The 25,343-nt window shown below is 47.9% G+C and overlaps 1 protein-coding gene across 1 annotated transcript in view; it reads right to left on the reverse strand.

Moving 5' to 3' along the window:
• LOC143969089 (G-protein coupled receptor 143-like) overlaps positions 1-25,343 on the reverse strand; it is a 68,203-nt gene that overhangs the window by 8,412 nt on the left and 34,448 nt on the right. Inside the window, exons 4-6 of the mRNA XM_077474365.1 lie at positions 16,564-16,653; positions 1,839-1,948; positions 1,365-1,473 (exon numbers count right to left, since the gene is read on the reverse strand). Of these exons, the coding sequence (XP_077330491.1) occupies positions 1,365-1,473; positions 1,839-1,948; positions 16,564-16,653 (309 nt within the window). The remainder of the gene's footprint in view (positions 1-1,364; positions 1,474-1,838; positions 1,949-16,563; positions 16,654-25,343) is intronic.

A 25,343-nucleotide genomic window follows, 5' to 3' on the forward strand; every position in this document is an offset into this window, starting at 1 on the left:
AGGATTCTGCTTTTGGGTTAGACTAGCACTGGGGGGGGGGGGGGAATGGAGGGGGGGTGCCTGGGGCCACAGTTTGGGGAAGGCCCATGGATACCGGTGGGGTGAAGGCCCGGGGATACCGGTGGGGTGAAGGCCCGGGGATACCGGTTGGGCGAAGGCTCGGGGGCCACAACTGGGTAAACGCTTGGAGATATCGTTGGGCGAACGCCTGGGGATACCGTTGGGCGAACGCCTGGGGATACCGTTGTGCGAAAGCCTGGGGATACCGTTGTGCGAAAGCCTGGGGATATCATTAGGCGAAGGCTCGGGGACACAGTTGGGTGAAGGCCTGGGGATACCGTTGGGTGAAGGCCTGGGGATACCGTTGGGTGAAGGCCTGGGGATACCGTTGGGTGAAGGCCTGGGGATACCGTTGGGTGAAGGCCTGGGGATACCGTTGGGTGAAGGCCTGGGGATACCGTTGGGTGAAGGCCTGGGGATACCGTTGGGTGAAGGCCTGGGGATACCGTTGGGTGAAGGCCTGGGGATACCGTTGGGTGAAGGCCTGGGGATACCGGTCGGACGAAGGCCTGGGGATACCGGTCGGACGAAGGCCTGGGGATACCGGTCGGACGAAGGCCTGGGGATACCGGTCGGACGAAGGCCTGGGGATACCGGTCGGACGAAGGCCTGGGGATACCGGTCGGACGAAGGCCTGGGGATACCGGTCGGACGAAGGCCTGGGGATACCGGTCGGACGAAGGCCTGGGGATACCGGTTGGACGAAGGCCTGGGGATACCGGTCGGACGAAGGCCCTGGGATACCAGTCAGAAGAAAGCTTGGGGCCATCAAGGGATGAAGGCAAGGGGATTAGTGTTGGAGGAATGCTTGGGGCCACCACTGGATGAAGGCCCAGAGATACCATCGGGCGAAGACTCCAGGGCCAACATTTGGAGAAGGGTTTATGTCTCCACCCTTCAGAAGCCATTTAAAAGTCCATTCAACATTTAAAAAACACCTTCTCCTCCCAAACCCCCACCAAAAGCACCATTAACCAAAAGTCCATCTTTCACTATGTTCATATCATGTCTCACTGTATACAGCTCTCTTCAGCAAATCATCTTTTTGTGAATCTATTTCTTGCCTGGAGATCCTGCCAGTAACTGCACTTCCTGTTGAAGGCTGACAATGCTAAGCTTCTGCCTCCCAATGAGCATCAGTGTTGTCAGCCTGCCCCGTGTGCGCGCTCCTTCAGTTGGCTGTTGGGCTGCATATCAGGTCTGGCAGCTCAATGGAGGAGACTGATGGATAAAATGCAATTGGCATAAAAGAATATAATTTACTGCGGTGATCAAAAGAACTCTACAGGGAATACTGAACTTACCACGTAACAAAGGCCCCATAAATCCCCAGAAGGCGTCTGCACAGGTTGTGCTTTCTGAATCGCTCACTACTGGTATATACCCCACAATTCATCTTCAGGACGGCAGGCACTGGGGGGGGGAGGGGGGGAACAGGAGAGAAATAATCATACATCTGTAAATAGTGCATTGGTTATTACAATTCCTCCTAATAAATGCCCCCAGCACATCCTGTATCAGAACATGTTACCAAACTACTGACTTAGGGCAAGCCACGCCCACCAAAATAAACCCCACCCATTCCCATCAAAAAGATGATCTGTGCCAGAGGGGCACAGACTGTCACACGCTTGGCATATTGGTCGATATTGATCATTCTCAAAGACTGTACACCGTGATGGGAAGAAGGAAGAAGGAACGAGGAAGAAAGGAGGAAGGCGGAAGGAGGAAGGAGGGCTCTTAACGCTCACAATACAGAGGAGGAGGAAGTCTCTTACCGCTCACAATGGCTCTTCTCAGCAGGAAGGGGCTCCCAAGGAGGGCGAGGAGCAATGGAATGTACAGGATGACATCATGGAACAATACAAGGCCTTGCTTAGAGTCACACCTGAGTACAAGAGACAGGCTTCGTACACATCACCTCAGAGAGAAACAGCTCATCATATATAATACAGCTCATCAATATATATATATAATACCGCTTATCAATACATATCACAGCTCATCAATATATAATATAGCTGATCAATACATACCACAGCTCATCAATAGAGAACACAGCTCATCAATATAGAACACAGCTCATCAATATAGAACACAGCTCATCAATATAGAACACAGCTCATCAATATAGAACACAGCTCATCAATATAGAACACAGCTCATCAATATAGAACACAGCTCATCAACCAGTTCCCGCCTGGTCTATTGTCAGATGAAAGCTGGGCGGGACACTCATCGTTGAGGGTGGACATCACATGACTTCCTCCCGAAATGGGCCGTGCTGCATGATGATCTGTCACTGGCTGTGTCCACCGATGACTGTACCGACCCGCTGCCAGTACCATGTGATCGCTGTGACCAATCACAGCAGATCACCACAATTGTCAACAATGAATGTCTTCCATTCATGCTATCCATCCATTGTATACAATTGTGTTGCTAGCTGTGATGATTGGTCACAGTGATCACATGGTACAGGCAGGGCCAATCACAATAATACTCAGTAAAAATGGTCACTTATACCAATGAAATTCACCACGATAAACAACCATAAATGTGTAAAAAAAATAAAATAAATGCTGATCCCTTCCCTGGAGCAGTGCACTGTTATTATGGTAACACTGTTTTGTAGTGTGTTTAAAAATAAAAATAAAAAAAAGGGTCGATAAAAAATAAAATAAACGTAATAAAGAAAACAAATTGAAAAAATTATTCAATACATTTTTTTGGACTGGCCGATTACTGCCACACCAGTTATATGACGACGCTGTACTGCACTGGTGACCGGATATATAAAAAAAATTTACAAAAATTTCTAAAAAATTATGTCAAAAACAACGAGAAATTCAAAAATCTTGCCATGCCGCCTACTTAACACCCGGGACGGTCTACTTTCCAAAAAAAAGGGGGGGGGGGGGTATTTGTACTGTCGGGCATTTTCGGGTCTCAAGAACTGAAATCGGCCTTCATGGGGACTGATGGATTATCAGTATATACAGTATCTGACAAATGTAAGTACACCCTTCAGTGACATTTGTGTAAATCTTTTCTTCTATCTTTTCATGTGACAACACTGAAGAAATGACACTTGTCTACAATGTAAAGTAGTGAGTGCACAGCTTGTATAACAGTGTAAATTTGCTGTCCCCTCAAAATAACTCAACAAACAGCCATTAATGTCTAAACCGCTGGCAACAAAAGTCAGTACACCCCTCACTGTATGATTAACTTTATTCTTCTAGCCAGGAGGTCGGAAACAATTGCTGATGCACCAAGAGATTCTCATAAACACCCCGCGGGGGATAAGGCTGGTTTATTAACTCCAACGGTTGGCATGCCGGGGTGGCACTCGTGCAACCCCCCTAATTTTAATATGACCCACCCCTTCCTGTCAATGCCACACCCCTTGCTGTTTAACCGCTTCCCGACCACCTCCCGCAGATATACTGCAGCAAAAGGGCAACATACAGGCAGAATCACGTACCTGTATGTTGCTCTTTAAGAGGCGGGTTACGGGCGCACGGCGCCAGGAGCTTGGTGAGCGCAATCGCGGGTCCCGCGGACTCGATGTCTGCGGGGATACCCACGAACGTCTCACGGGGAGGAAGAACGGGGAGATGCTGATGTAAACAAGCATTTCCCTATTCTGCCTAGTGACAGGACACGGATCACAGCTCCTTGTAATCAGGAGCGGAGATCAGTGACGTGTAGGGTTGCCACCTTTTCTTCAAGTCAAACCCGAACACTTTAGCGGCGCACTTTTCTTAGTGGAGCAATTTTTTTTTATAGTATAAACTATACATTTATTTTGCAATTAAATAACATTCCTAATCATATGAAGTTAATCACAAGAGTCCCCCTTTACATCAGAGTCCACAGAGTCTCCGCTTTTACATCTGAACTCGCAGAGTTCGCTTACACTGTAAGGTGGGACTCTGTAGACTCTGATGTAAAGGAGAACTCTGGGGACTCTAACAAAAGGGATGCTCTGGGAACCCTGATTTAAGGGGAACACTGAGTACTATGATGCACAGTGAGGACTCTGATGTAAGGGGGGAACACTGTGGCCTCTGGTGTAAAGGGGAACCGTGTTATAAGGGGGCATTCAGAGGCAGAAGATAGAAGGGGGAGGCTTCAGTCACAGACCTGGATGGATGGTGAGCTCACTCACCCCTTGGCAGTCAGCACCTCTCATTCAGATGTATCTGAGGCTGCTGGACTTCAAAATTCCAGCCTCCCACTTCCGTTTTCTGAGGCACAGCGCTGGGGATTGGAGTGTGGGCAGACACAGAGGGGTAGGGGAGGGAGGAGAAGGAGCAGATCAAGCCCTCTCTCCTCTCCCGTCTGTATGTGGGAGGAACTGTTAGTCCTGGCTTTGGGCAGTGTGAAAGATAGTGTAACAGACACTCTCAGCTTAGACAACTGCAGCCAGCAACCTTGCTGGGAGGCCATAGTCCAGTTTGAATAATGTGTCCGGGTTTCAGGAAGTCTGAAACCTGGACGCATGGTTCCAAACACGAACTGTCCGGGTGAATCCCGGACAGGTGGCAACCCTAGTGACGTGTCAATCGTAGCCCCGCCCCCTAACAATCACTCCCTAGGACACACTTGACCCCTACAGCGCCACGTAGTGGTTAACCCCCTCACTGCCAGTCACATTTACACAGTAATCAATGCCTTTTTAATCGCACTGATCTCTGTATAAATATGAATGGTCCCAAAATCGCGCCAAAAGTGTCCGATGTGTCCGCCATAATGTTGTGGTCACGATTAAAAAAAAAAAAAAAAAAAAAGCTGATCGCTGCAAAATTTGCCAGAAAATTGTATCAGATACTTACCGTAAATGACGCCAAACAATGGCAGCATACGGACCCACCCTTGTACATTTTGGTATGTAGCTAATTACATAGAATGGGGTGGGGCCTAACTAGGCCTTTCATTTATGCTATTCACTGGTCCTAAGGGAGTGGAAGAGAGGCGGAGCCCATCACCAGTATGCTGCCATGGTTTGGCGTCAGGAAAGAAAAATTACAGTAAGTATTTTATACAAAATTTCAATTTTTTTTTGTTCATTTATGGATGAAGTAAGGGAGGGTTATAACCCTGGTCAGCCTTTTTTTTTTTTGCCATCCATTTCCCTTCACTTCCTGTCCCATCACCAAAACAGGAAGTGAGAGGAAATCCCAGAACGAGTGTCCCCATTGGAAGGTTTCCCCTCTATTCCTGTTCTGGGGACAACCCACTATTTGAGATTTTCTTTCCTTTAAAAGGTATTTACAATAAATAGAGAAGGGGGGAATCTTCCTAAAATGGGGAGGGGGCGCAGCCAGCAATAAACACCTGACAGGGGTTCCAATCCCTCTCATCTTTATGCAAAACAAAATAAAAATTTGGGCTTTAAGTTACATTTCAAAATGTAGATTTGTATTTGTACATTCAACCAAAAACAGGTATGGCTGAAAGGGGGGGGGGGGGGGGGGGCGGAGGGACTGGGTTGCAGATAAAGGAAAGTTGGAGGATACAAAGTATACATTGGGCCATACATTGTACTATATGATCTTTCCTGTGTTCTCCGGGATCTATTTCCTCCATTCCTTTACTGCCCTCTACTGACCGACAGAGGCGATTTCCTCTGACAGCTGTAACACTCGATATCACCCATCCATGCATTATAATTTATCTCACACTCGTCTTATCAATACAAAAACTAAATAATAGTAAAGATTCGGACGTTACAATTGATATTTCATATTACTGACAGTCATTCTTTATAGATATTCACTTCCAGGGCCCGCCTTTTCTGGCACTTTTTGTTTACAAGTAAAAATCTGTATTTTTTTGCTAGAAAATGACTTAGAACCTCCAAACAGAGAATAAAATAGTGATTGTTACAATACTAATATTATATATATATATATACACACACACACACACACACACACACACACACACACACACACACACATACATACATACATACATACATACAGTGCCTTGCGAAAGTATTCGGCCCCCTTGAACTTTTCAACCTTTTGCCATATTTCAGGCTTCAAACATAAAGATATAACATTTAAATTTTTTGTGTGGAGTCACCAACAAGTGGGACACAATTGTGAAGTGGAAGGAAATCTATTGGATATTTTAAACTTTTTTAGCAAATAAAAAACTGAAAAGTGGTGCGTGCAAAATTATTCGGCCCCTTTACGTTCAGTGCAGCAAACTCACTCCAGGAGTTCAGCGAGGATCTCTGATTGATCCAATGTTGTCCTAAATGACTGATGGTGATAAATAGAATCAACCTGTGTGTAATCAAGTCTCTGTATAAATGCACCTGCTCTGTGATAGTCTCAGGGTTCTGTTGAAAGCGCAGAGAGCATCATGAAGACCAAGGAACACACCAGGCAGGTCCGTAATACTGTTGTGGAGAAGTTTAAAGCCGGATTTGGATACAAAAAGATTTCCCAAGTTTTAAACATCCCAAGGAGCACTGTGCAAGCGATCATTTTGAAATGGAAGGAGTATCAGACCACTGCAAATCTACCAAGACCTGGCTGTCCATCTAAACTTTCAGCTCAGACAAGGAGAAGACTGATCAGAGATGCAGCCAAGAGGCCCATGATCACTCTGGATGAACTGCAGAGAACTACAGCTGAGGTGGGAGAGTCTGTCCATAGGACAACAATCAGTCATACACTGCACAAATCTGGCCTTTATGGAAGAGTGGCAAGAAGAAAGCCATTTCTCAAAGATATCCATAAAAAGTCTTGTCTAAAGTTTGCCACAAGCCACCTGGGAGACAGACCAAACATGTGGAAGAAGGTGCTCTGGTCAGATGAAACCAAAATCCAACTTTTTGCCCACAATGCAAAACGATATGTTTGGCGTAAAAGCAACACAGCTCCTCACCCTCAACACACCATCCCCACTGTCAAAGATGGTGGTGGCAGCATCATGCTTTGGGCCTGCTTTTCTTCAGCAGGGACAGGGAAGATGGTTAAAATTGAGGGGAAGATGGATGCAGCCAAATACAGGACCATTCTGGATGAAAACCTGTTGGAGTCTGCAAAAGACCTGAAACTGGGACGGAGATTTATCTTCCAACAAGACAATGATCCCAAACATACAGCAAAATCTACAAAGGAATGGTTCACAAATAAACGTATCCAGGTGTTAGAATGGCCAAGTCAAAGTCCAGACCTGAATCCAATCGAGAATCTGTGGAAAGAGCTGAAAACTGCTGTTCACAAACGCTCTCCATCCAACCTCACTGAGCTCGAACTGTTTTGCAAGGAAGAATGGGCAAGAATTTCAGTCTCTCGATGTGCAAAACTGATAGAGACATACCCCAAGCGACTTGCAGCTGTAATCGCAGCAAATGGTGGCTCTACAAAGTATTAACGCAAGGGGGCCGAATAATTTTGCACGCCCCACTTTTCATTTTTTTATTTGTTAAAAAAGTTTCAAAAATCCAATAGATTTTGTTCCACTTCACAATTGTGTCCCACTTGTTGGTGATTCTTCACAAAAAATTAAAATTTTATATCTTTATGTTTGAAGCCTGAAAAGTTCAAGGGGGGCCGAATACTTTCGCAAGGCACTGTGTGTGTGTGTGTGTGTGTGTGTGTGTGTGTGTGTGTGTGTGTGTGTGTGTGTGTGTGTGTGTGTGTGTGTGTGTATATATATGTATATATATATATATATATATATATATATATATATATATATATGATATATATAGATAGTCGGAGCCCTCCGCTCTAAGAGATATGAAAGAACACAAACACGTCACAAGACTAACAACATAAAATAGACCTGAATTGTGCCCTTGGTCTGCTGCAAGGTAAGCCCTGGTGAGCTGGGCGGTGAGCCCTGGTCTGCTGGGCGATGTGCCAAGAGAAGGCAGCATACATTAAGAAAGAAAATGGAGGTTTCTGTAGAGAAACGGGTTTTAAGAGAAGTACTCTGAGAAGGGAAATGGGTGGGTGGGTACCTTGCACTGGAACCGACACAGACCGTTGTGGGTGGTCTGATTAAATACCCTCCGGGCTCCTCCCATAATTACGGGCCACCATATTGGCCCTCTTATTTATGGTCAGAGCCCTCCGCTCTAAGAGATTTGAAAGAGCACATAAACACGTCACAAGACTAACAACATAAAATAGACCTGAATTGTGCCCTTGGTCTGCTGTAAGGTAAGTCCTGGTGAGCTGGGCGGTGAGCCCTGGTCTGCTGGGCGATATGCCAAGAGAAGGCAGCAAAAGACTTGGTTTAGGGAGGTAATTATTAATTTATGTACAACAAGACACTACAGGGTAAAGTTGCTGAAGGCTCAGGACATTTCCACTTGTGGATTGGAGATGTATCGAGTAAAGCAGGTGGATTCCCGCCTGCCCATCTTTGATTGCGTGGACTGGGACCCCGTTTCGTGAGGCTGCTGATGCTGCTCCAATGCGAAAGAATGTCCAAGAAAATGACCAAGGTCCTGGCCTAATTTGCTCAAAAGGAACCTGACGCGACTAATGAACTGGTTGCTGCCTGGGGTACTAATCGGGAACGGTAGTAATGGGCTGTCCTGCGAGGGATCAAACATATGGGCCAAAAATTGATCTAGGATGGACACGGGGCACCAGGCTTTAAGAGTTTGTAAAGGTTTGATGTCAACCTCTGGACCGGACTATTGTGTTTTGGACACCCTGAGGAGCAAGATGAAGTAAGTCTGATGGCGTGTGAGGTGGCGTCTACGTAACACTTTACAACTGGGATGGTGACAGTATTCACTGGGGCGTAAGAAGCTGTAGAAAGCCAGGTAGATGGCTGCTTGAACGACCAGGCTGAATTTAGCCAAAGGGGAATGTGACAGGATGAAAAGACACGTCTCGGAATATGGCGCTGGTGACGGGTAGCCGTTTCATACTGATTTGGGGTCATTGCCTGTGAATACCACACAACATGGTCTTGACCGTATGGGCGGCAAACAAGACGGTTTGTTAGGATCTCATAAGGGGATGAAATACTGGATGTCAGCTGAGTGGGGTCTAAGGTATTGTGTGACGATGCCAACTGTGTGTGGTGGCATAATATGAAGACCAGGATGTGATGGAGAACTCTTGGTATTGCTCTGGGGTTTGAGGCTAGTAACCTGACATGCAGTAGAACCTCTAGGCTGCACGGTAGGCCTTCAGGGTGTTGTGAGATAATGAAAGATTAATAAGGCTGGTAGCGTCGTGAAAGTGTTGTTTGAATCCGAGGTTAGCTACGACCAGTGTGGGATAAGAGACATGGTTGGGTCGGTTCCAGGTTCCTGCAAAAATAACGAAGCAAAGTTAACGAGTAGTGCGTCGGCCAGATTATTGCGTTTGTCTGGGATGTGGACGAATAGGACGTTAGATTAGTGCTGTGGGGATAGTGGCACCAGCCTGCGCAGGAAGGCCACGATGGCCGGCTACTAGGACCTCCTTTATTCATAATACTGGCTGTGGCTTGGTTGTCTGTGGCGAACGTCACTGTTTGTCCTGCCCAGTTGTTGCACCAGACTTGAGCTGCTGTGACAATGGGGTAGAGGTCGAACAAAGAGGAGGACTAACTGAACCCAGGAATCAAGAGGATTTCTGACGGCCATGGCCCTATGAACCCAAGTTGGCCAAAAATTGAGGCGAGGACCTGTGGAGGCTGTGGTGACCATGACTACCTGAGATGAAGAGAGAGATGCTGAGGGAATACACATTGGCATGCCATTCCAATTTGTGAGAAATTCGACTCCCATGGGCAGATCTGCTATAGCTGGCACATATTAATTTAAGGATTTAGTCAGGGTCTTTACCTGGAAGAGAAACACTAAAAGGTGGAAGTTAAAGGATCACCTTGAGTCTGGCTGCTGCCTTGGCTGAAAATGAGCGGTGATAGTCAAAGGATGGGCACCCTGCGTACTTGTGACCTGCTGCATGCAGATACAGGTCCAATTCTACCCTCCTGTTGGGGTTGCTTTGCCTAGCATGTCTCTGACTGTCCCCAAGGCCAGCACAAACTCTGTGACAGTGAGCTTGCGATTAAGTAAAGGGTCTCTGGCCTTCAGGATGACGGAGACATCTCCCCGCGAATATGACTTGTTCTAGGCCAAGTTGTGTACTGCTATGAGGAGGGATGCTAAGTTAACGTCGTTGTCATCCAAGATGTCCTCCTAGATGCCCTGCTAGGACAAGGTGTGCAGGGAAGACGATGGTGCAGAAGTTGGGTGTATCTGTAAGTGAAGGTACGGGAATGACTGTGGTGACTGGAGCTGGTAGGGGCACGGCTGAGCGTACCTCCAGGGCTGTCACTCTGCTTGGACTTCGGCGACTGCTGTTGACAGTGTGGTTACCCAGGAGTGCAGCTGAGTAGTCGCAAAGAAGATAGACTGAAGTGGTGCCTGGATGGACTGCCACTGGCGGTAAAAACAGTAAATGCTTGGTTTCCTGGCCACGGCAGGGTAGGATTTACTCCTGCGACACCGTTCTGCTATGAGTTTTTTTTATTTTTATTTTATTGGTCCAAGCTCTTGTGAGACTGTAAACCGCCGCTTGCTGAGCCCGTAAAGGGTGATGGCAGGGCTGAGGCAAAGTCCTCACTGTCTGCCTGCGACATGGTGTCAACTAAAAGCAAGGGGGGGGTGCGTATGTTTGAGGTAAGTTGCAAAGGTAGGAGGGGATAGTTGAGTTTGGGTAGATAAGCTTAAAGGCGGAAGGAAACAAGAAGAATAGGACAAGGAACGACAGTCATAGTGACAGTTGGTTTGCGCTCGATCGCTGTTGAGTGTGACTTTAGAAAACTCAAAAGAATGCGTGACAACCGAGGTGAGCCAGGAGGTGACTGGCTAGGTAGCTCGGGTGTCAGTCTGTGCTCGGCAAAGACTAATGAACCAGAGCGCCCCAGGGCGGACTGGGGTGGGTAGCTGAAATCTGGTATACTAAGTAGGAATGTTGCGATCTGTAGTTAATTGACGTGGGTTCGGTCTACTAATGCTTGCACTGCCAGCAAGTATGGAGATTAGGTGACCTTGTCTGCGTATTGAAGGCTTGTGCTTCGAAAACAGAGTGAAGTGCACAGAAGTATGTGACAGTTGCTAACGCCTCAGGAGCAGGTCAAATTCTGTATGTGAAGTAAAAATATGTAGTGAACGAGTGTTTAAGAGAAAGGGGGAATCCCTTTGAACTAAACACCTGACTTTATGCCCTAGCTGTGAAGTCGACTGGTTGGGGTCGAGAACTGAGTTGACCGGGAGCCTGTAGTAAGGCGACATGAGAATTTCGTTTTGACAAGGGGGATTGCAAAGAGCTGTTTGGGGCAAAGCTGGCCCCCTGGTGAAGATGCAAGCCCTCGACAATGTTTTTTTTTTTTTTTTTTGGGAGATACTGTCCAAACCTGGTGCAGGGTGGACTAACTGGTGTTCTAACTGGCCTAAAAAGGGGAAAGCGACAGAGAAAATGATGAGCAGCCGTGTTACTACTGGAGACGATGAGTGGCAGTTTGAGCCACTTGCTGAAATGCTTGCAGCGATTGCAAGGAAGCGGCCTTATTTGAATTATGAGGTGAGAATTAATGAATGGATGAATGAGGTGAGCATCTGTGTTGCTACTGGAGATGAGTGGCCGTATTAAGCTATTGCAGAGATGCTTGCAGCGATTGCAAGAAAGCAGCTTTATTTGAATCTATAAATTAAATTATAAGTTTGTAGGAATGAGGAGAGCAGCCGTGTTGCTACTGGAGATGAGTGGCCGTATTGAGCCATTGCATTGATGCTTGCAGCGATTGCAAGGAGCTTTGTTGAAAAGCGAAAGAAAAGGTTATAGAGGATGTGATTATGTAGGAATGACCGTGCGCAACATTGAGCAAATTGGTGGAGAGAATTGTGTATGATCATGTATGGATAGACTGAGAAAATCAAACGTAAGTACTGCTGAATTCGTACAGTCGATGTGACTAGTTTGAACTGGGTTATAGCTATGGAATAGTCTGCGAAAGATTTGACTCATTTGAGTCAGTGATGCAACAGGATTCGGCTTGGCTGTTAGAGTTGCGTTTGGCAAGGACTGGAATCGTTGCGCCGATGCAGCGACTAGATTCGAATCGGCCGTAGATGCAAGGTGACTACAGGGCTCGTATGACAGATCTGCCCGTATTGATGATGATATGGCTGGGTTTGAATCGACTAAATGGTGATAGTGGTTTGAAGGGGCTTGTGATTGCCGAGGATCCGAAACATAGAAGCAAAGTTGCGACTAGATTCGAATCGGCCATAGTTGTGAGGTGAGTAAGGGGCTTGAATGTCGGATTTGACCGCATCGCCGTGAAGTGAACGGCTCGAGTAAACCCGCGTTGGGTAGAAAGCATGAAATATGACATAGAAAGACTTACGGTGGCGTAAGTGCGACTTTTTGCAAAACGAACATGATAACGTAACTACTAGAGTTTAGAGGAGCGGTAACAACAAAGTCCTACCTGCGACAGCGAGTGTGTAGCGGTCCGAGCGTGGGACAATCGATGAAGATATATGACTGATCTCGAAGGTACAACTACGTGGATACGCAGTGAGTTGGCAGAGTCAGCCTGTGCAATGCATTTGACACGAATCAGCTTAAAAAAAATGTATGGGATGAATCTGATATAAATTGGCAGTAAGGAGTATCTGATACGAATTGGTTGTAGAGTGTATGCCATTCCTTACTGTGAAACCAAACACCTATCAACCACCCATCCCCCCAGGCTAGTCAAGTGCAGGAAAGACATCAGGTGGGTTTAATTACAATCAGCCACAGAAACCCATACAAACAATACCCGTTTATCTCAAAAAAGGATGAGAACAGTGAATCTTATAACCAGTGAAGCCTATGGCGAGTGATATTGGAGAACGACCGACAGCGACTCTGAGGCTTGGATCTATGAATGAATCGTATGTTTGGTAGAAGGAATTTACGAATGTACTATGCCTGTGCCGAAAGATGTGTCAACAACTCAGAGGTAGGTTTTGCAAAAGGGGTGCAGGATAGTAAGCATGATAAGCCGCAAGTTTGCACATGATATGAAAAGATTCGGATACTACTTATCTGCGACCATGAGCGGGAACCGCCGACAAAGACCACGAATGAAGAAGCCGAAGTGCACCTGCGATTGGACGCACAGATAGTGGACCGTGAGGGAGCTGAGAAGAGTCAGCCCCTTGATGTGCAGTACCTTGCACTGGAACCAACACAGACCGTTGTGGGTGGTCTGATTAAATGCCCTCCGGGCTCCTCCCATAATTATGGGCCACCATACTGTCCCTTATAATATTTATATTATATATATATATATATATATATATATATATATATATATATATATATATATATATCCAATTTTTTGGTACACATATGAAAGATAAATAGATACCGAACATGTAGCGCTTTAAAATCCCGCACGCTCGGGGAACAGCGACAGACGACGGTACTTAGAAATCTCCATAGGCGACACTTTAAACATTTTACAGCTTACCAGTTTAGAGCTCGGCTGCATTCACACTTCAGTGGTTTGAATTGCGGTCAGATTTGCCACGAATCTGCCACGTGATTTGAAAGCACTGATGTGTGATTGACAAAAATCGCAGGACTCGCATTGGAGATGCCATTCACTTGAGGGACACCTCAAATCGCAGTGCAGGTCTGCCGCGATAAATCGCACTGCAATCGTAGCAACCTGCTTTGCAGGAAGCACGTTGCCCAAAAAAATAAAATAAAATAAAAAAAAAGTTCAGGAGCTACTTTTGGGGCGAAATGCTTCCAGCAATGTGGTTAGCAGCGACTGCATTTATTACGGGAGACCCGCGTTGCGACTTGAAGCATCCATCAAATTAATGGCATCCCAAATGCGAGTCCCGCGATTTTGGTCATTCACACATCAGACATCAGCGCTTTCAAACCGCGGGCAGAGTCGTGGCAAATCTGACCGACTCAAAACGCTGAAGTACGAATGCAGCCTTACAGAGGAGGTCTAGCGCTAGAATAATTACTCTCACTACAACATTCACGCCGATACCTCACATGTATGTGGTGTGAACATATGAGCTTGCTTCTGCGTATGAGCACAGAGAGATGGGGCGCTTGCATTTTTTTATTATTATTTAAATTTTTACAATGTCCCTTTAAAAAAAAAAGTCTCACTTTTATTCATATTAGAAGAAATGCTTAAAAAAAATTAAATAAAGTTTACTTCCACCCTGGACGGGAAGCGATGTCATGACTTCTCTCTGGTCCTCCAAGATCATAGAGACGATCTGGTCTCTGGGAACCTCTATGGCCAGTCACACGAATCGTTGAATCGTTTTGCAGACGCGTCGGTAAAAATGGTAAGCCTGAAAAACACCGGCAAGTGACGGCGAGGTGGGGTGGTCCTCCTCTCCCGCTGCTTCTAAAAGTGATCCGATGGCTAATTAGCCGCTTAGATCGCTTTCATGAGAAAGGAGCCGCCGACTGAAAAAAATAATAATACTGGAGTTACGGCAGATAGCTCCATCACTTAAAGGGGTTGTAAAGGTAAATGTTTTTTCACCTTAATGCATTCTATGCATTAAGGTGAAAAAACATGTGACAGTGCCGGCCCCCCAGCCCCCCCCGTTTTATTTACCTCACCCCTCGAAAGTCCCGCGCTCGTCCCCCGACGTCCTTTCCACAGTTCAGCCTGGCCGCTGATTGGCTGGAGTGGATAGATGGAAAGCAGCGCAGCCATTGGCTCACGCTGCTGTCAATCACATCCACTGACGCGGAGCGCCGGGGGCCGGGGCTGTGTGATACAGCGAGCGGCTATAGCCGCCGGCTGTATCACGGGAGCGCACCTGCAGATGCTTCTCACCATGCGAGGGAGCTCACATGAACGTGAGATGCATCTGAGGGAGGAAGCAGAGACAGCCACCGAGGGACCCCAGAAGAGCAGGTTCGGGACCACTCTGTGCCAAACGAGCTGCACAGTGGGGGTAAGTATAACAGGTTTGTTATTTTTAAAAAATAAAATTTTTATCTTTACAATCCATTTAACCACTTCATCAAACACCAATCAGGGAGAACATTGTGACCACTGACTGTATACAATGTATATATATCCCCACCCCTCCTCCTCTATGTACACTGAGCAACCATAACATTCTGAGTACTGATAGGTAAATTGAATAGAACTATGTAGTTACAATGGCACCTGGAAGTGGATGGGCTATATGAGGCAGCCAGTGAACATGTTGTCCCTAAGGCTGGGTTCACACTGAAGCGATGCGGGAATGCCGCGAATCCGCAGCGTTTTCCCGCATCGCATGCCTCCCGCCGGCAGTTCACACTGCCCTATGCGGACTGCTGGGAGTGTCAGTGAAACCTTAATGACACCCCCAGATCAGTTCGCATATCGCAGTGCGATCTGCAAACTCGGACAGGAAACGGATCACATGGTGTGAACACCCATGCGATCCGATTCTGCTGCGGACCAAAAAAAGGGTCCCGTGCAAGTTCTGTATGGCTGAACTCGCATCGCACAGAGATCGGATGTGATTTGCACTGCAGTGCGGTGCGAATCACATCCGGTTCTCGTAGCTGCTCCAGTGTGAACCCAGCCTAAAGTTGATGGTCACTTTTTTTGTGTATGGGGGATGTGTAGCGGCAGATCGGTCAGGGTGTCCATGCTGACCCGTGTCCACAGCCAAAAGAGCCTACAATGGGCATGTGACCATCAGAACTGGAGCACAGAGCAATGGAAGGTGGTGGCCTGGTCTGATGAGTCATGTGGATGGCCAGGTGTGTCACCTGGGGAAGAGACTACACGATTTGTCCCTTCTACATATTGGGGGGCAATAAAGTAACATTTGTAAAATGCTTGATGAAGGGAGTCCCATGGAGGAGATTTCCCTTTATTTCCTGTCCAATAGCCAAAACAGGAAGTGATAGGGAATCCTTGATTAGTTTTGCCTTTCGATAGGCTTTAGACTGCTTTCCAAAAACCTGGATATTAGTCCAATATTGCCATCTAGTCTGTTGTAACTAGAAAGAACCTTCAATTTGGTGCCAACATAAAATCTTCACAGTGTATTCATGACTAGGATCAGCCTTTCCCAACCTTTCTAACATGGAGGAACACTTGAAATAACCTTCCAATCTTGGGGAATCCCTGATAATATTTACTATAACTTCATTGCTGTAATAGTAAGTGCTTCCCAACCTACACAGATAATTGGTGTTAGTGGTTACTTATCTGATTGGCTAAGATTGCTCCAAGAATCCCTAGCAACCTCTGGGAGGAACCCCTAGCAACCTCTGGGAGGAACCCTTAGTAACCTTTGAAGGAACTTCCAGTAACCCCTGGAGGAATCTCCAGTAACCTCTGGAGGAACCCCTAGCAACCTCTGGAGGAACCCCTAGCAACCTCTGGAGGAACCCCAAGCAACCTCTGGAGGAACCCCAAGCATTCCATGGAGCCCTGGCTGAGAAAGGCTGCTCTAGGGATCCTGCTTACCTTTGTTCAGAAGGAATCATCATGAGAAGACCATGGAGGAACACGAGGCTGGAAGCTCCCCAACACAGGAACGTGAATAGCTTTCCACACCTGAGCAGAGAACACACATCAACATCTACACACAACATGGGAATACTGGACATATGATAATATTCGGCTCAGAGCTATAAATATGCTGAGAACATCTCGTTATAGGAGAGTCGGAGGACAGTATGACAGTGTGGTGGTCAAAACCTCCTCCATCCTTCTCCCCCCCCCCCCCCCCTTAGACGTATGTTGTATAAAACAGGCAACCCGTCACATATTTGTCATTCATGTAACCTGCTCCTGGTTAGATTGCTAATAGGAGTAGGTATGTTTAGTTTTTGGCTCCTCTGTAGCTGGTGGAGCAGGATTTGATTACTTCTGGCTGTTCTGGGTCCTGCTGGCTTCATGTTCAACTGCTTCCCCCTGCATTCCAGTAAATTCTTCAACTATAGTGGGTTGGGAGAAGCAGACCCTGCACTGAATTTTCAAGCAGCCTCAGCTAATCCCTGGTGTTGAGTAGTGATGGACGAACTTCCGACAGGACGTTTCACGAACGCGAGCAAAAGTTCACAAACCGCAAGGTTTTGCGGCGGACCCCATTGACTTTAATGGCAGACGAACCTCAAAAACCTCCAGGTCATATTTTCAGCCACAAAATACTTACTAGCTGTGCACACATAGTCCCACAACATGGACACGGACATAACAAAAGTATTAAGTGAATCTGGGATCGACAACGACAAGCATTCTTTTTATATCTGTAAAAGTTTGACAATTCCAGGGCATGGAGGAGAGGCAAGGTCTGGCCAGGCTATGAAGGGGGTGCAGGAGATGATCAGTGCCACAGTCAGGGCAGCGCAGTCCTGTGCCAGTGTCCCAACTTGTGCTTGAGCTCCTCCCTCTGCCCGGCCCTTACCCCCACCTATGCAGGGCTCCACTGCGGTGGTCCGGAGGTGCCAGTCTAGTGCTGATCCTCAACCATGGTGCTGGCACGGTCTGCTGATTGACTTCTCCGCTGCCATCTCCCTCATTGTCTGACACCAGCCCCGAGATAGAGAGCGCTGACACCAGCCCCGAGATAGAGAGCGCTGACACCAGCCCCGAGATAGAGAGCGCTGACACCAGCCCCGAGATAGAGAGCGCTGACACCAGCCCCGAGATAGAGAGCGCTGACACCAGCCCCGAGATAGAGAGCGCTGACACCAGCCCCGAGATAGAGAGCGCTGACACCAGCCCCGAGATAGAGAGCGCTGACACCAGCACCGTGATGGAGAGCGCTGACACCAGCACCGTGATGGAGAGCGCTGACACCAGCACCGTGATGGAGAGCGCTGACACCAGCACCGTGATGGAGAGCGCTGACACCAGCACCGTGATGGAGAGCGCTGACACCAGCACCGTGATGGAGAGCGCTGACACCAGCACCGTGATGGAGAGCGCTGACACCAGCACCGTGATGGAGAGCGCTGACACCAGCACCGTGATAGAGAGCGCTGACACCAGCACCGTGATAGAGAGCGCTGACACCAGCACCGTGATAGAGAGCGCTGACACCAGCACCGTGATAGAGAGCGCTGACACCAGCACCGGGATAGAGAGCGCTGACACCAGCACCGGGATAGAGAGCGCTGACACCAGCACCGGGATAGAGAGCGCTGACACCAGCACCGGGATAGAGAGCGCTGACACCAGCACCGGGATAGAGAGCGCTGACACCAGCACCTATATAGAGAGCGCTGACACCAGCACCTAGATAGAGAGCACTGACACCAGCACCTAGATAGAGAGCACTGACACCAGCACTGATGCCAGCAACTCGCTGCGGGACCCAAAAATATGACACCGCTCAACCTCTTCAAACAGGAGGGTACAGGAATATAGTACGGTGTGCTTTTTTTGTACAAGGAAGTGAGCCAAAAGATAGAAAAAAAGGTCCGTGTGCTAGATTAAATAAATCGTTTATAGAGTTATGCATATACATGGTCTACTGGTCACATGTGTTGAATTCCTCCGAGATCCATGCCTCATTCATTTTTATAAATGTGAGGTAGTCAACACTATCGTGAGCTAGGCGAGTGCGCTTATCGGTCATGATCCCCCCTGCTGCGCTGAACGTCCTTTCGGACAGGACACTGGACGAGGGGCAAGCAACAGTTCCATTGCAAATTGGTCAAGCTCTGGCCAGAGGTCAAGCCTGCCCACCCAGTAGTCCAGGGGTTCATCACTTCTCAGAGCGTCCACATCGGCTGTTAACCCGATGTAGTCGGACACCTGTCGGTCTAGGTCAGGGGTCTCAAACTGGTGGCCCTCCAGCTGTTGCGAAACTACAAGTCCCATCATGCCTCTGCCTGTGGGAGTCATGCTTGTAACTGTCAGCCTTGCAATGCCTCATGGGAATTGCAGTTTTACAGCAGCTGGAGGGCCGCCAGTTTGAGACCCCTGGTCTAGGTGTTCCCTGATGCTGGATCCGGATGACACCTGTCGATGGGTCGGCTGAAAGAATGACCTCATATAAGAAGTCACCAATACGCCCTCTTCTTGCAGGCGCTGTTGGATTGGTGCCCGCAACTCTTTCTCTGGGAGTGGGAATTCCTCCTCTGCCAGCACACACAAAAGCAGAGTGCAGCATTTCTTGAAGCAAGGCCTATAAGTGCTCCATTCTGACAGCCCTCTGTGATGGTGGAAACATTTTCACCATTTTGTGTTTGTACCGGGGGTCTAAGTACGTTGCCACCCAGTACTGGTCCTTGACCTTTATGCTTTTTATACGGGGGTCCCTGTTAAAACACTGGAGCATGAAGGCCCCCATTTGCACTAAACTGGAAGCGGTGTGGTGGCCTGGTCATCATCCAGGATAATGTCGTCCTCCTCTCCCCATCCACGCACAACAACAGGGATCCCAGAAAGGTTTCAAGCATGCTCTTCTTGCTCCTCCTCATCTGCCCCAGCACCATCCTCCTCTGACTCCTCTTCAGACTCCTGTTGTTGACTTGTCTCAGATAGAGTAGCCCCCCTGGGAATTCATCCAGCATTGCGACTTCCTCATCTTCCTGCTCCTGCTCCTCCACGACTTGATCAATGACACGATGCAATGCACGCTCCATAAAGAAGGCATAAGGTACCATGTCACTGATGGCGCCATGGCTGCGACTGACCGGTTTGGTGATCTCATCAAATGGCCGCAGAAGTCTGCATGCGTCGCGCATGAGCAGCCACTGCCGCGGTGAAAAAAAACCAAGCTCCCCAGAACCTGTTCTGCCACAGAGTTCGTACAGGTAGTCGTTAACTGCACGTTTCTGCTGGAGAAGCCTATCAAGCATATAGAAGGTTGAGTTCCATCACGTCGGGCAATCGCAAATAAGACGTCTGACCGGCAGATTGTTTCGCCGCTGAATGTCAGCAAGGAGAGCCATGGCAGTGTAAGATCTTCTGAAATGGGCCAAGATTTTTCTTGCCTGCCACAAGATGTCCTGGCTTCCAGGCACAACAGACGCAGCACAGCATGGCAACGTCTCACCTGGCATGTCGAATAGGTTCTGGGGATCTTGGGTGGCACAGCGGAAGAGACGCTAGCAGCAGAAAAGGAGGAGTCAGCCGAGGAGGAGAGGGAGGAGGATGGAGTAGGAGGAGGAGGAGAAGAAGAGCCAGGCCTGCATGCAATCCATGGCGGTAAAACCAAATCTACACGGGTGCCACGGGTTACATGCTTGATGGCCGTCAGAAGGGTCACCCAGTGGGCACTAAAAGTTATATACCTTCCCTGCCCATGTTTGCTAGACCATGTGTCTATGGTCAGATGTATCTTGGCACCGACACTGTGTGCCAGAGATACATTCACTTGCTGCTGAACATGGCCATATAGCTCTGGGATGCCCTTCTGTGAGAAATACTTCCTTCCTGGGACCTTCCATTGTGGTGTTCCAATGGCCAAAAATATTCGAAAGGCCTCCGAGTCCACCAGTTTATATGGCAGTAGTTGGCGGGCTATCAGTTCTGACAAGCCAGCCGTCAACCGTTGGGCAAGAGGGTTATCTGGCATGATCATTTTTTTACGCTCGAACATTTGGCCCACGGAAGCCTGCCTTTTTCCAGAAAAACGTGGGGACGACATGATGGAAGGTGGAGTGGAGGACAATTGTGAGGAGAGAGGAGAAGGAGAAGTAGAAGACGAGGCTGGACGGTGAGAGCCTGTAGTGTGGCTTTGTGGGTTCAGTTGTTACCACTGGGCTCAATGATGGCAGCTCATGTGCCTTCTTAAGGCGGTTGTCCCTAGGTGAGTGTTGGGCTTACCGCGACTTATGCGTTGACTGCAAAGGCTGCAGATGGCAACACTATTGTCAGCAGCGGACACGTTAAAAAAAAGCCCACACTGCGGAGCCATGTGCCGGCGTCCTGTGAGCGCCAGATGTGACCGTATGGTTTATGCCTCGCTCCTGATACATTAGCAATCTACTTTGTCCCTCCTGTGCAATCTAAGTTCCACCTGCTTCTCCTCCCTATCTGCTGGTCCATATCTCCCTCTGAACTCCCCCCCCTCTTCCTCTCTTGTGGGCACCCACGTGACATCACTAGACATGTCATCATCGGCGTCACCTTCCCCACCGCTATAATTAGAAATCTCGGAGTAGGCAGCAACACCGGGGACCAACCTCCTTCTTGGGATGATCTGTGTACTGTCGTCAGACTAATGAGTGGCGGTTGTTGCTACCTCCTTTTCCTGATCCAAAATGCCAAGAGTGGCTGTGCATCGGCAATTTCTTGTGATGGATCGGAAAATAATTCCTGTGACTCAAGCGGAGGGTATATGGTGGTGGTGTTGGTGGTAGTGTCTTTGGGGGTGCACACAGCAGAGAGTGAAGAAGAGGGTGCAGATCGAGAGGATGAGGAGGGTGCAGAAGAATAAGGCTGAGTGAGCCACTCAACCAAGTCTGGTGCGTCCTTTGACGTAATCAAACGCACCTTCTGCAATTTCCCACTTTGGCTCAAGCCTGTTGCTCCTGCCCTACCCCTACCACCCCTGCGGAAGGGCCTGCCTCTTCCTCTGCCTGTCATTTTATAAATGACCCTGTGACAAAAGTCTCTAGAGAAGTGCAGTATGTATGTGGAAGAAGGTATATAACCCACCGCTTCAATCGGTTGTTTTGGTCTATCACACCAGTTATAATACTTTTTTTTTTAATTGCGTTTGTCACTCTTTGTAGTATCGCTGCAGAACTGCTCAGTAGTCACAATGCTGCACAGTGGAAATGCACTATACTATGCTTTCTATATTTGCAAGTATTTTATACGTGTATTACACCCCTATATACTGCACACCAAATAGTACACCTATACCAGTCCTTAAAAAGGACCTTTGTGGACCTAATAGTAGCTAGCTAGTAGCTAGTGAATGGTCCCTGCTCCAAACACCAAACTGTCCCTCCCTACACTGAGAAATGACAGCTGCAGAATCGGTCAGCAGCACAGCAGTGCAGTGCACTATAATATGCCTTCTATATTTGAAAGAAAGTATATTATACGTGTACAACCCTATATACTGTACACCTACACCAGTCCTTAAAAGGACCTTTGTGGACCTAGTAGCTAGTGATTTGCAGACTGTCCCTGCTCCAAAACACCAAACTGTGCCACAGTCCCTACACTGATAAAAGACAGCTGCAGAATCGGTCAGCATAGCAGTGCACCATAATATACTTTGTATATTTGAAAGAAAGTATATTCTAAGTGTATTACAACCCTATATACTGTACACCTATACCAGTCCTTAAAAGGACTTTTGTGGACCTAATAGTAATAGCTAGTGATTAAACTGACTGTCCCTGCTCCACACAGCGTCCTGTCCCTACACTGACAAAAGACAGAATATAAACTGGCCGCCAGATCAGGTCTATTTATAAAGGTAGGGGGGTATGTCCAATTGTCCATGTGCTGAAATGTCTCAATTGGCTGTCCTGTACCCCATGATGGATGTGTCATGGGTCAAAGGTCTTCACAATGTAAACGCATATGTCCGCCACGCGAACAGCGCCACAAGTCCGCCGGTTTGGCGAATCGCGAACGACCAAAATTCGCCGCGAACCGACCGCCAGGGAAACCGCAAGGCCATCTCTAGTGGAGAGGATGACCAGCAGGGGGCTGAGGGGTGCATAAATAGTTTAGGGCCTAGAACAGCAGGGACCTTGTGCTGGCGGAGAGAGACTCGGCCTAGAGGGGCTGCCTGCCCCTCCTGGGCTACTGTGGGAGGTTTATTGAGGTCCCAGCTCTATTGCCAAAGATCAGTTGAGAGAGGTTCTGGCCTGGAGGCTCACGGCACTGTATGGTACTGGAAGGAGGTATCCATGAACACAGTGATTAGGGGCCCGAGAGAGATCCCAGGGTGACTGTTGCCATTTGACCTCTTTTTATAGAGGCTGTTCCAGATTTGGTGCCTCAGGGCTGTTTGCAGTGTGGGGTCCCCACACCCTCATACACTAGGGGCCTACCTTGAACTACCATTAGAGAGGGACCCCTAGTATAATCTAAACTAGTCCTGGACTATCCCGAGGCTCACCCCGAGGCTCACCCCTTAGTGAGTACCATTCCTCTAACAAAGGCCCGGGCTTTACAATCTGCCCAGAGTTCCGCTTCAACCCCTTCAGTACCAACAAGTCACACCCCTCTCTGTCCAGGCCTTTTCTCAGTGCTGTGATCGTTTGGCCGACAGTTACTTCGTCTTTCAATGCTGGACCCAAATTATTTTTATTTTTTAAGATGAGTGAGATAATCACAGAGTTTTTTACTATATAAAAAAGGAGAGAAGACAAAAAACATATTTGGGAAAAGATTATTTTATTTTACCTATCCAATGAAAATTCTAGGACAGTAGGAACACCCCCAGAATGGCCTCATTTCGGAAAGAAGACACCCCACAAGGTGATCTTATATTTTGCCACAATTATTAAGATTTGAAAAAAAACAAAAAACAACAACATCCTGGCATTGAGGGGGTCAACAATTTACCTCCCCACCCCCCCCCCCCCCCCTTCCTGCCCAGGGCGATTTTTTTACCTTTCAGTGCTCTCACTTTGACAATTACACAGTCATGTAACACTGTACACATATGACATTTTTTTCTAAACAAACAAAATTTTTGAAAAAAAAGAAAAAACCCTCCCTGCTGCCCCCAGCAGCTTCAGTACGTCAACAAGCAGTATAACGTAGAGAAAAGGAGGGGTGGGTGCTGTGTCGGTCGGTGAATTACAGAGAAAAGGATTTTACAGTGAGTACAAAAATCCTATTTTCTCTTATATTCACCGACCAACACAGCTGGTCTCTGTAACTAAATGGGACGTCCCCAAGCAGTGCCAAACGAGGGGTGGGAAAAAAAACAGCATAAAAACTTCATCCACCATGGCAAGTGGGAACTAGTGAAACTAAACCCACAAATAAACAGCAGTGTGTGGAAAAACACTACCATATAACCGGGTATCCTCAACAGGAGTGATCCCCAAGACCGCAACATTGCGTAAGTAATGCAACAGTGCATTAACAAAAAGTACTGTGTTTTTATCGAAAAAACAGGAAAAAAGCTCCATTGCATATATAATTGCAACTACACGGCCGCCTGCAAAACTTTGCAGCCAAAAAAGGCATCAGCCGATGCACTGATGTCTACCTTGTAGAACTTGGTAAACGTATGAACAGACGACCAGGTCAACGCCGTACACACCTGAGCGACAGCCGCTTGGTGTCAGAAGGCCCAAGACATTCCGATTGCTCTTGTAGAGTGGGCCGTGACTGGAAAGGGGGGCACCTGCCCCTTCAAGGTGTTGGCTTGGACTACAATCTATCTGATCCACCTGGAAATGGTGGCCGACGTGACCGCTATATCCTTCTTTGGACAAGCCATTGAAACAAACAAACAGTGAGTCTGACTTCCGAAAGGGAGCCGTGACAGACAGGTACACCTTCAGAGCCCTAACCACATCGAGAGCGTGAAGGGCCATCTGTTTGGGGTGCTTCGCCTTAGGACACAACAATGGTAATCCAATGTCTTCATTGATATGAAAAGCTGAGACCACCTTCGGTAGAAAGGACGGTTGCGGACGCAACACCACCTTATCCCTGTAAATGACCAGATAAGGCAACTTGCATGACAAGGCCACCAATTCCGAAACCCTCCTGGTCGATGTGATGGCCACTAGAAAGGCCACTTTCTGGTAAAGAGTCAACAGGGGAATCTCCCTAATGTTTTCATACGGCGGCTTTTGAAGCGCCGACAACACCAGGTTCAAATCCCATGGGGGTAACGGTGGGTGCACCGGAGGGACTATATGTCGTACCCCCTGAACGAAGGTACTCACTAATGAGTGAAACGCCAGGGGTCGCTGAAAAAGGACAGCCAAGGCTGAAATTTGCCCCTTAATGGTGCTCAACACCAACTTCTGGTCTACTCCTTGCTGAAGAAACAGCAGGATCCTGGATATAGAAAAGGAGCATGGATGCCATCCTTTCTCCTCACACATGGAGATGTAGGCCTTCCAGGTACGATGGTATATCTTCCGTGAAGAAGATTTCCGTGCCCTCAACATAGTTGGATCACCGAGTCCGACAGACTCCGGTTCCTCAGCACCTGGCTCTCAATAGCCATGCCGTTAAAGCCAGCGATGGTAAAGCAGGGTGAAAGATTTGACCCTGAGATAGGAGGTCCTCTTGCAGCGGCAGTTGCCAGGGAGCGTCTGCCACCAGACATTCCAGGTCTGCGTACCAGGGCC

The sequence above is a fragment of the Lithobates pipiens genome, unplaced genomic scaffold (assembly GCF_037356315.1).
Source record: "Lithobates pipiens isolate NorthernLeopardFrog02 unplaced genomic scaffold, aLitPip1_a1.2 Scaffold_1, whole genome shotgun sequence".
Classification (NCBI taxonomy): Eukaryota; Metazoa; Chordata; class Amphibia; order Anura; family Ranidae; genus Lithobates; species Lithobates pipiens.